Source organism: Maniola jurtina, chromosome 25, assembly GCF_905333055.1.
Source record: "Maniola jurtina chromosome 25, ilManJurt1.1, whole genome shotgun sequence".
Taxonomy (NCBI): Eukaryota; Metazoa; Arthropoda; class Insecta; order Lepidoptera; family Nymphalidae; genus Maniola; species Maniola jurtina.
In genome coordinates, this window is record NC_060053.1 from 3,485,909 (window position 1) to 3,497,832 (window position 11,924).

The following is an 11,924-nucleotide window of genomic DNA, read 5'->3' on the forward strand; positions in this document are numbered from 1 at the left end:
TTTGTTTATTTTTATTCTGAGATAGGTGAAGAAACAAGAGAGTCTTGCTACGCCCTGAGGGAGTTAGCTGCAAGATCCCACGCTGCCTTGGGTAGCCATAGGACCAATTTGTTGATGGACTTACACAGCATATTTTATATAGAACAGGTTTGTAAATTGTCTATAGTAAAATTGGGCTAGATTTTGGCCTATTTGTAAATTTTCATTTTTATTGTGAGATAGGCAAGGAAACAAGGGAGTCTTGCTACGCCCTGAGGGAGTTAGCTGCAAGATCCCACGCTGCCTTGGGTAGCCATAGGACCAATTTGCTGATGGACTTACACAGCATATTTTATATAGAACAGGTTTGTAAATTGTCTATAGTAAAATTGGGCTAGATTTTGGCCTATTTGTAAATTTTCATTTTTATTGTGAGATAGGCAAGGAAACAAGGGAGTCTTGCTACGCCCTGAGGGAGTTAGCCGCAAGATCCCACGCTGCCTTGGGTAGCCATAGGACCAATTTGCTGATGGACTTACATAGCATATTTTATATAGAACAGGTTTGTAAATTGTCTATAGTAAAATTGGGCTAGATTTTGGCCTATTTGTTTATTTTTATTCTGAGATAGGTGAAGAAACAAGAGAGTCTTGCTACGCCCTGAGGGAGTTAGCTGCAAGATCCCACGCTGCCTTGGGTAGCCATAGGACCAATTTGCTGATGGACTTACATAGCATATTTTATATAGAACAGGTTTGTAAATTGTCTATAGTAAAATTGGGCTAGATTTTGGCCTATTTGTTTATTTTTATTCTGAGATAGGTGAAGAAACAAGAGAGTCTTGCTACGCCCTGAGGGAGTTAGCTGCAAGATCCCACGCTGCCTTGGGTAGCCATAGGACCAATTTGCTGATGGACTTACATAGCATATTTTATATAGAACAGGTTTGTAAATTGTCTATAGTAAAATTGGGCTAGATTTTGGTCTATTTGTTTATTTTTATTCTGAGATAGGCAAAGAAACAAGAGAGTCTTGCTACGCCCTGAGGGAGTTAGCTGCAAGATCCTATGTTGCCTTGGGTAGCCATAGAACCAATTTGCTGATGGACTTACATAGCATATTTTATATAGAACAGGTTTGTAAATTGTCTATAGTAGAATTGGGCTAGATTTTGGTCTATTTGTTTATTTTTATTCTGAAATAGGCAAAGAAACAAGAGAGTCTTGCTACGCCCAGTTAGCTGCAAGATCCCACGCTGCCTTGGGTAGCCATAGGACCAATTTGCTGATGGACTTACATAGCATATTTTATATAGAACAGGTTTGTAAATTGTCTATAGTAAAATTGGGCTAGATTTTGGTCAATTTTTTGCTGCATTGTATAACTAACTGCACTCATGTACATTCTATACTCATCCACGGAGTAAGTATAGGGCTCTCTCTGTTACGTAATCCCATACAAATGACAGAGACAAAAATCTCAGTTAACCATTTTGAGGCACATCACAAACGAAACTTATAAATATGTTTTCGAATGTTTCTTGAAAACATTTTCGATTTGTATTTGGAATGTTTTTTGAAAATATTTTTCAACTATAGCTGAAAACAGTAGTTTCTGATTGCAGTTAAAATAATCTATAAATTGGTTAGACTTATGGCATTGGATTACAACATGGGGTTATTCAAGGGGAGAACCAACAAATTTCTGAAAGGCCGACAACGCATTGGCGTTTCCTCTGGTATTGCAAATGTTCATTGGCGGCGGTAATCGTTAACATCAGGTGACCCGCCTGCTCTTTTGCTCACTATTTGTATTAAAAAAAAAATCTAGACCCAATTGTATAGCTAGTAATTTATTTATTTTAAATTATTAATTTATTTTTACCAGAAAGACCCAACAGTCTGGTCAATATGCGACATTCCCCTCCCGATCTGCGGCGACGACAGCCCCCGGGCATCGAACCCCGTCCCCGACTCGGTGGCCGCTGGTTTCGTGGCGCAGGCTACATCACTCGCGGCCGCCATCTTGAATCAGCCGCTGAGATACAAGATCACATTACTAGGCTCCGCGAGTAAGATACTGGATATCATTCCGGACTTGCCTGATCCCAAGTGAGTAACAGTCACAGTCAAACACACATTCACGCATACGCACCCGTACACACACACGCACCCGCACACATGCACACGCACACACATACACGCACGCGTCCACTCCCGTAAATGCTTAAGCATTGTAAAACTTACGTTATTTAAATACTAGACGATGCCCGAGGCTTCGTCCGCGTGGGCCACACAAATTTCAAACCCCTATTTACCCTCTTAGGGGTTGAATTTTCAAAAATTCTTGGTCAATATGCGACATTCCCCTCCCGATCTGCGGCGACGACAGCCCCCGGGCATCGAACCCCGTCCCCGACTCGGTGGCCGCTGGTTTCGTGGCGCAGGCTACATCACTCGCGGCCGCCATCTTGAATCAGCCGCTGAGATACAAGATCACATTACTAGGCTCCGCGAGTAAGATACTGGATATCATTCCGGACTTGCCTGATCCCAAGTGAGTAACAGTCACAGTCAAACACACATGCACGCATACGCACCCATACACACACACGCACACACGCGCGCACGCACACACGCACGAATCCACTCCCGTCAACACACAAACCCGTACACGTACGTGCGCGCACACACACCTACACACACATACACACTCTTGCACATACAAACGCACGCGCATACACATACGCCCGTAAGTGCCTAAGCATTGTAAAACTTACCTTATTCAAATATCATTAAAGTATAAATCGCCTAAATTTATAAGTATAAACCCAATCGTGGTTAATTATGTTCTTTAATTTGCTTTAAGAGAAATGGCGTGTTCATAGCACTTTCCATACAAAATCATGCAGTTTGGTTCTCATTTGAATACTAACCAATCAACGAATTACGAATAAACTCTTAAAAAAAATTTATTTTTATTTTTCAGTATACCCCTCTTTGGGCGGGGAGGTGACATAACCCTTTTCCGATACGCTTTGTTCTTGCTGAATAAGTGCATAGCTCAATTGCTGTGGGGGAGAGGTCTCAGTGTTTACGACATGAGGCCAACATTGGCCAACCTGCAGCGACTGTTGACCACGCCGAACAATTTGTGAGTATTTTTGTTGCCAACGCCCTATCCAACGGCACTTTTTCAGTATACCCCTCTTTGCGCGGGGAGGCGACATAACCCTTTTCCGATACGCGTTGTTCTTGCTAAATAGGTGCATAGCTCTATTGCTGTGGGGGAGAGGTCTCAGTGTTTACGACATGAGGCCAACGTTGGCCAACCTGCAGCGACTGTTGACCACGCCGAACAATTTGTGAGTATTTTTGTTGCCAACGCCCTATCCAACGCCACTTTTTCAGTGTACCCCTCTTTGCGGGGAGGCGACATAACCCTTTTCCGATACGCTTTGTTCTTGCTGAATAAGTGCATAGCTCAATTGCTGTGGGGGAGAGGTCTCAGTGTTCACGACATGAGGCCAACGTTGGCCAACCTGCAGCGACTGTTGACCACGCCGAACAATTTGTGAGTATTTTTGTTGCCAACGCCCTATCCAACGCCACTTTTTCAGTGTACCCCTTTTTGCGCGGGGAGGCGACATAACCAACATAACCCTTTCCCGATATACTATCCTCAATTGCTATGGGGGAGAGGTCTTATAGAGCGCATTTTGACTTTGCTTAGACTTAAGACACTGTTAAAACGAGACAGCGCTATACTGCTGACATAAAACCATCTTGTTTTAACTGAAGCTTAAGTATTGAAAATATTGAAGTTCATCATTTGAATTTAAAGAAGTGGAAACTTAAAACTATGAAATCAGTTTTTTTTAAATATTTTTCAAATCACTTTTGGTATCAAAAACTAAAATTTCATAGTTTTAAAGAGGTGATGCTGAATTTTTATTTTTTTCCCCTTTCCCCTCCAATTAAGTGTAAAGCTTGTGCCAGGAGTGGGTACGACAATAGTGGTGGGGTTTGAACCACCGATCTTTCGGAAGTCAGTCCGCTCAACCGTTGAGCTATCGAGGCTCTTATTAATATTAATTATAATTGAACCCGTTTACCCCAGATTTCTTTAATTTCTGACTTCTAATGCAGATCAGACACATCAAAGTTATTCGGAACATATCGTTGGCTTGAGGACAGCCAGTGCGCGCGAACGCAGTCTCTACGTAACCTCGTCCCTTCGGAGAGGAAATATAGACAGTTCAATAGATTTAAGGTATGTATACTGACAAAAGCTGTGTAATACTATATACTATATACATTATTACTATATCCATTATTCATAACTATTTTATAAATACTTGATAACATACTAACTTCTTGTAATTTAATTTTACTTAATTTAATTACTTAGACTAACCTACTAACTCCCGCACAGAATTGAGATTGTATAGACTATTAGTGAGCACTTTATGGGTGACTGTAACATCTAGAAATGATTGGCTAAGTGGGATTGTAATAATGCTGTATGTGTTCCAATAAAAAAAAAAAAAAAAAAAAATACATTGCATACATAAAGAACTCACTCGCGATATTTGCCCTATGTGCCTACAATCTCTATTTGGCGTCACACTTAGCTATCTGCATGCCAAATATCAGCCTGATCCGTCCAGTAGTTTGAGTTGTGTGTTGATAGATCAGCCAGTCACCCGACCTTTTTACCCGACTGTGGCAAAGCCAATAGGAAGAGTTATGAATTTAGCTGTCTATGTTTGTATCCAGATTCTGTGTGTTCCTCCGCAGCGCCTAAACTACGCAGCCGATTTTGATGAATGATGTGTCAATTCCGTCCGGTCCGGTAAAGGTCCGGGTAACATAGGTTTATATTATTTTATACAAAAAAAATTGACCTAACATATTATGCTAACCTATACTTTAAAAAAAAAAACTTAAAATTGACAGGAATGCGTAGATTCTCACACTCCACACAAAGGTTTCAATCGAAGACACAAACATTCCCGAAGTGTGGGCAGCTATCATGATGATCAGGTAAGAAATATTTGTATGTTGGTTTCATATCCACTATAACTTTCTAAACTAAACTAAACTCTTTCTAAACTAATAAAACAATTCAGAATAGATATACCATGAACTTCTATCAATAGGCGATTCTTTTTATTTATTAAAGTATACTTACAACACGGAGCCCTTATAGGATCACTTTGTTGTCTATCTGTCCGTCTGTTCGTCCGTCTGTCGTGTCTGTTAAGAAAACCTATAGAATCATGAAGGTCGGGTTATAGGTATAGGTCTTATAGCACAAAACCTTGAATTTGTGGTTATACCATACAAATAAAAATTAAAACGTGTTCACGAAAAATTTAATTCACTAAATAACATACAGATGGCGCTGACCGTTATTAACTTGCAGAGTTCTAAAAGGTGTTAGGTATATCTTGTAAGATGGTACGGAACCCTTCGTGTGATAGTCCGACTCGCACTTTACCGGTTAATTTTTATACTAAGCCAAAATTTAAACTTTTTTACAGGACCTGTCAGCCTTAAACGACTCAACACTGTCGATAATGGGTTCAGAATCGAATATCTACGATATGAAGCTAGCCAAATCCGACTGTTCCCAGAACCTCAAGCAACATAATTCCGATTCTGAGATCACCAAAATCGATTCCAGACTCGATTCGGAAAGAGTTCAATTCACCCTTGGTAAGTAAACTTAAATTTATGAATAAATAAAAAAAATAACAATATTTTTTATTCAATGATTTGAATCTTCAAAAGCTATCACTGGTTCGGAATGCCTCCAACATAGCTCATAGTTCTTCTTTATAGTCCTATTCCTAATTGCTGAAGGTCGTGATCCCTGTCTATTAATTATATAATGGTAGGAGTTCTCTTGGTATACCAATGCGGTGGGTTCGTAGATCCTTCCGCATACAACTCGACTAAGAGTACCAGATTTTGACTCTTAGGTTGATTTACAGTTATTATCAGATATTAGTGGTAATAATCGGGACCGATTGCGACGGCTTAACGTGCTTGCCGAGGCACGGAGGAAACGAAAAGGCCAAAATCGGTCACCCATCCAGTTACCGACTGGGTCAAAGTTGCTTGCCAATTGCAATAGATTGATATGCGTTATCACAACTAGGCCACTAGGCAATTAGCAACTATCACTTTACCGTTTTTTACTAAAAAATCTTGAATATCAAGCAAAATCATTCACCCTAGTCTCTCTCGTGGTGAGATGCAGTTAGAGAGAAAGGGTGACACGCATAAATACATAAACTGTCAACAACACTATTTTAGGTTCCACCCGCAAACGAGTTATCGCTTCGATGAAGCGGGCTCTTAAGAAGTTTTATTTGTTTTTTTTTTTTTAAAGAATATTAGCCATGTTAAATGACTAATATTCCCCTTTCCTCTCCAACTAAGCGTCAGGCTTGTGCTAGGAGTAGGTACGACAATAGTGCAACGGGCGGGGTTTGAACCGTCGACCTTTCGGTTTTTCAGTCAACTCCTTTACCGGTTGAGCTATTGAGGCTCTTATTAAAAAAGTTACTTAATTCATCAAAGTTACTTAATTGAGGCTTCTATTAAAAAAGTTACTTTTAATTCAATTATTCATTCCAGGTGACGACACAGAGTTGGACGAAAAGTTGGTACGTCTTTCGACGAACAACGACGACGAGGTGACGTGTTCGACGTGTTTAGACGAAAACGTCAAACGCATATGCTCCGAGATCAACAGCTTCTGTTCGAACACGACGAAAAGTAGTTTTGAATCGCCGAAAAGTGATATAGACATAGCGAAATATATGGAGAGGAAAGCCAGTGTTGAGGTTAGCGACTGTGAAAATTGTGATAGTGTCAAATGTGACTTGGCGTGCGCGAATAACATTCAGGACGTCATTGTTATACCTAGTGCGGAGGCCATCTTGGAAATTCAGGATTTGAATTTGGAAGATGACGTTTAACGGTCGAAAGTGGTATCTGTACCATCAGTATAAGATTTTACTTAGAATATTGATAGTACAGCCCAACAAGGCTCTCTTGGCACTTGAGTGACGGCGCTGTTGTAGCTTTATGCCGACACAGCGAACTATCAACAAGTGCACTTCTCAAGACGGCGGCTTTAGTTCCCATTTTGGCCACGCGCCAAAAGAGCCTTGTCGGACTGTATTTGAGAGTCGAAACACTTTAGTGTTAATGTAAAATGGCCTTAACTACCTTGTATTAATGTTCAAGTTTGTACATATATTTACAGCCAGCGCCCCAAGCGGCAACGTTGCGAAATTACAATCAATGGTACTGAATTTTTGACTTTAAATCAAGATTATTTAGGTCCATTTTACTTTAACTGTATTTTGTTTCGACTCTCGAATATTATCAAAATTGGTGAGAAGTAAAATCTTTTACTGAGGGTACTGATTGTGAGCGTAACTAAATTTTCGAGTATTCACATCTTTTTCTTACCAATGTAATAAGAAAAGGACAGATAAAACTAATTTGATTTAAAACTGTCAAACCTCATCACTTTGCGTGCGAGTCGTGAGCCTATTGTTTTTGTAGGGTAGTATTTTAAAATTCATTGCCCGTCCTTTTTTAGCAATATTAAAAAGAAAAAGATGCAGATACTCTAAATTTAACTCTAAACATCAGAATCAACGCCATTGTCAGATTTACAGGCTCTGCCAAGCAAGTGCGAATTACCGACCGGTAATAGTGTTATTTATTACCGACTAGCTTTTGCCCGCTACCTCGTCTGCGTAGGGCGCGTATAACCTACTAGTTGATATAGTGCGTTTCATCGAATAGTACCTATGGCGTTATGTTGGCTCCCCTGTCTGTTGGGTGGTCATTGGCACCATATTGGCATGAGAAGATGCAGATTTTGTTTATTTTCATTTCATTCATTCAGGAAAATCAAATGAAACTAAACAAAATCTGCGTCTTCTTATGCAAATATGGTGCCAATGACTAGGTCTAGGAGGTACTATTCGATGAAACGCACTATACCTGACTTGGCCTTGCTTGGAATTTCGCACCCGATTGATAGAGCCTTAATACAAATGGCATTCATAGACAATATTATTTATTATTATATTATAATCTGTTTCGTTTACACTATCGTGAGTGATAACCATTTATAAATATAGCTGATACCGGCTGTACTCTTTGTCAGCTATATTTATAATCTGTTTCGTGATATATTAATATAAAAGTAATGCTAGAGACATTATTGTTAAACTCAGCGTGAGAGCCATTTTGATATAAGATTAGAATTTGGAACAAAATGGTCGAATTTAACGCATTTTAGATCTATTGGTATTTTTACAAGCTTTTATTTACTATATAACTTGCCGTGTTAGTATTTGGTCAAATCTTTCAAAACTCCGAACATTTTCAAAATAAACATTTTGCTGTGAAACCTAGCTAAAGCTAATCAAAAGCAATTTTGAAATTTTTGTTATTTGTTGTAGCGGCAATAGATTATGCACTGAAAATTGAAATCCAAAATATTTTCAGATTCAAAATACTTTTACAAGTACTTTTGAATCTTCAAGAGCAAGATACCACTGGTTCGCAATGCCAGCAAGAAACTCGGCGGTTGCTCTTTTCAAAGATTTGATATACAATATTATTCCATAATTGAAGTAATTGAAGTCCTGCGCATTGCTGGAGCGAGCTGCAGGTCGAATCCACGCTCTTTTATCATTCACATAATCTTCGATTGTATAATATGCTTTTCTCAAGAGCATAGTTTTAATAAACTTTTTAAACTATCGACTGTACCTATTACGGTTGATGAGATACCTTCCGCTGACAGACAGACAGACGGGAGCGGAGGCGTAGTAATAGGGTCCCTTGGCAAACTTCGGGTAGAGAACCTTAAAAATCATATTTTTTAAGTGACAACTCTAAAACCATGGAAACTCTGCAAGTACTCATGTATGGTCTCGTTGGTTTCGCTCGATATGTTCAATTTAGTACACGGCCTAAATAAAAGCTTGTTTTTAAAAGGGTTTTTTAAAGTGAGGATTCATTCATTCATAGCTACTTACATTCCTGCAAAAATTGCTATTAACTGTGTTTTAACCAAGGGTTAAAGGTATAACGGTTAACTGAGTAGGTTTCTGCGGGAGTGGAGCGGTGCGGGAGGGGTGTGGTGACGTGACGGCTGAGTTTTTGTGAGCTCTTCTCAGATTTGGGCGCGTTTGGAACCCTCGTAGCTTTAGTTTTAAGTTTACGTAATTAATTATCACCACTATAATATCATCTTTCAAATCTAACAAATTGGACAAACAAAAAGTGTAGAATAGTACCTATTTTGAGTATTTTTTTATTTTGATTTTGATTTTGACGCGAGAGCTCAGTGATTGGTCAACTTGTGACAACTGTCACCCTCCCGCACCGCTCCACTACTGCAGGGGCCTACTCAGTTATAGTGCGACAAGGATTTTTTGACACTTGAATGACATTGCCAGGGGCGTAGTTGTAGGAAAAAGGCTGCCAGCAATTAGAGTCTCCTCAATTTTCAGAGATTTTAGGGAATATGTTGAAAATGTCAATATTCGAGATAATAGCAAAAAAATTTTTGGAGACCTCCACTTTTTTTGATGTAACATCCGTGAGGTCAATTTTTTTCGTATAAAATATAACCTATGTTACCCGGACCTTTACAACGAATCAATTGACTCCTCATTTATCAAAATCGGCCCAGTAGTTTAGGCGCTACGGTGGAGCACACAAAATCTGGATACATACATACATACATAGCCTGCTAAAATCATAACCCTTCCTTTTGGCTTTACCGCAGACGGGTAAAAAAAAACAGTAAATTCAGATTTTTTTCTTAACAACACCACATACAAGGGGAAGCGTGACACTTCACAAGATGGCGGCGATAGTTCCGATGTTGTCCACGCGCCAAAAGATCCTTGTCGCATTGTGTGCCGTATTTTAAATGACGTCATGTACACCATTTTAGTTTCGTGACTTTTAATTGGACGATATATTGAAAATCAGATTCATTTTTCACATACAAGCAAATGTATGGATAGTTACAATTTTTAACAATACAGATTTGAGTAGTAATCTACCTATTAATAGTAATATATACCTAAACATAATTGATGAGAGATAAATAATAATCAGCCTTTGTTATTATTTGTTGAAAATAATTATTATTGATAATAATAAATTATTTCTTTGTAAAATGCTGTGTTTTAATTACCTAATGTTATAGTACGCGATAGATCGATGTGGCCATCGTAAAGCATAAAGGTGCCCACGCACTTGAACTGCACTGCAGCGGAACTGCGCGTCGTGTTAGCGCCCCGTACGATATTCTCTCCAGCCGCGACGCGCGTACGTCACTGCCGCGCGGCGCGGCTGGCGCAGTTCCGCTGCAGTGCAGTTCAAGTGCGTGGGCACCTTTAAGCTTGTGCTAGGAGTGGGTACGACAATAGTGCAACGGGTGGGGTTTGAACCGCCACGCGCCGATCTTTCGGAATTCAGTCCGCTCTTCAACCGTTGAGCTATCGAGGGTCTGTTTTAGTTTAATGTAGACATTAAGTTATTAGCTAGAATGTCCAAGATAATGAAAGACATTAGTCTTTAGTAGGTACATTTATTCACAAATTCACTATGAGCCCTTTAACGTTGGAGTAGGTGCCGGCTACGAACAGCAGTACCCCCGCCAGTATCACGAGCAGGTTCTTCCACAGCCGCCAGCGCCCGCGCCCCAGGCCAGGGCTCTCCCAGATCACCAGCAACTCTATCACTATCACAGCTCCGAGACAGAGGCAACGCTATACGCGTGATAACTTGTCTCACACCGACATGAGAGAGACGCAAAATAAACAAGGCCTCATTAGAAATAGTCAATTCTTCCATAGTTCATACGCTATAACGCTTTCCATTGCGTGAGTGGTTGCTTACTCCAAGTAGGTATAATTTAAGAGGGTGGCGGGATGTGACTCGATGAAGAAAATTGCGGAACTACTTGGTGTGAGACGCTCTTTTGGAAGGTTCTGGAATTATTTTACAATAATGCAGCCAGTGACTAATGAGTCTGAGTCTACTACTATCCTTTTCCGTGAGGAGATTTAGGAAAGAGATAGCAATATATTTAAATCCATCATAATTAGCTAGAAGGACCAAGATAATGAAAGACATTATAGTCTTTAGTAGGTACATTTATTCACAAATTCACTATGAGCCCTTTAACGTTGGAGTAGGTGCCGGCTACGAACAGCAGTACCCCCGCCAGTATCACGAGCAGGTTCTTCCACAGCCGCCAGCGCCCGCGCCCCAGGCCAGGGCTCTCCCAGATCACCAGCAACTCTATCACTATCACAGCTCCGAGACAGAGGCAACGCTATACGCGTGATAACTTGTCTCACACCGACATGAGAGAGACGCAAAATAAACAAGGCCTCATTAGAAATAGTCAATTCTTCCATAGTTCATACGCTATAACGCTTTCCATTGCGTGAGTGGTTGCTTACTCCAAGTAGGTATAATTTAAGAGGGTGGCGGGATGTGACTCGATGAAGAAAATTGCGGAACTACTTGGTGTGAGACGCTCTTTTGGAAGGTTCTGGAATTATTTTACAATAATGCAGCCAGTGACTAATGAGTCTGAGTCTACTACTATCCTTTTCCGTGAGGAGATTTAGGAAAGAGATAGCAATATATTTAAATCCATCATAATTAGCTAGAAGGACCAAGATAATGAAAGACATTATAGTCTTTAGTAGGTACATTTATTCACAAATTCACTATGAGCCCTTTAACGTTGGAGTAGGTGCCGGCTACGAACAGCAGTACCCCCGCCAGTATCACGAGCAGGTTCTTCCACAGCCGCCAGCGCCCGCGCCCCAGGCCAGGGCTCTCCCAGATCACCAGCAACTCTATCACTATCAC

At 40.2% G+C, this 11,924-nt stretch overlaps 1 protein-coding gene and 1 long non-coding RNA gene across 3 annotated transcripts in view; one reads left to right on the forward strand and one right to left on the reverse strand.

The window, feature by feature from the left end:
* Positions 1 to 4,051, reverse strand: part of LOC123878035 — a 23,063-nt gene extending 19,012 nt beyond the window's left edge. Inside the window, exon 1 of the long non-coding RNA XR_006798728.1 lies at positions 4,042 to 4,051. This is a non-coding gene — a long non-coding RNA (uncharacterized LOC123878035). The remainder of the gene's footprint in view (positions 1 to 4,041) is intronic.
* The window catches only part of LOC123878009, a 16,063-nt gene extending 8,203 nt beyond the window's left edge, over positions 1 to 7,860 (forward strand). The window contains exons 6-12 of one of the 2 annotated variants that reach the window (XM_045925026.1): positions 1,867 to 2,090; positions 2,968 to 3,132; positions 4,128 to 4,251; positions 4,938 to 5,024; positions 5,525 to 5,699; positions 6,627 to 6,978; positions 7,666 to 7,858. In XM_045925026.1, the coding sequence (XP_045780982.1) occupies positions 1,867 to 2,090; positions 2,968 to 3,132; positions 4,128 to 4,251; positions 4,938 to 5,024; positions 5,525 to 5,699; positions 6,627 to 6,970 (1,119 nt within the window). In that variant the 3' untranslated portion in view covers positions 6,971 to 6,978; positions 7,666 to 7,858. Of the gene's footprint in view, positions 1 to 1,866; positions 2,091 to 2,967; positions 3,133 to 4,127; positions 4,252 to 4,937; positions 5,025 to 5,524; positions 5,700 to 6,626 lie in introns of both variants that reach the window. The other variant, XM_045925025.1, reaches the window with a different exon arrangement.
* Positions 7,861 to 11,924: the final 4,064 nt, after the last annotated feature.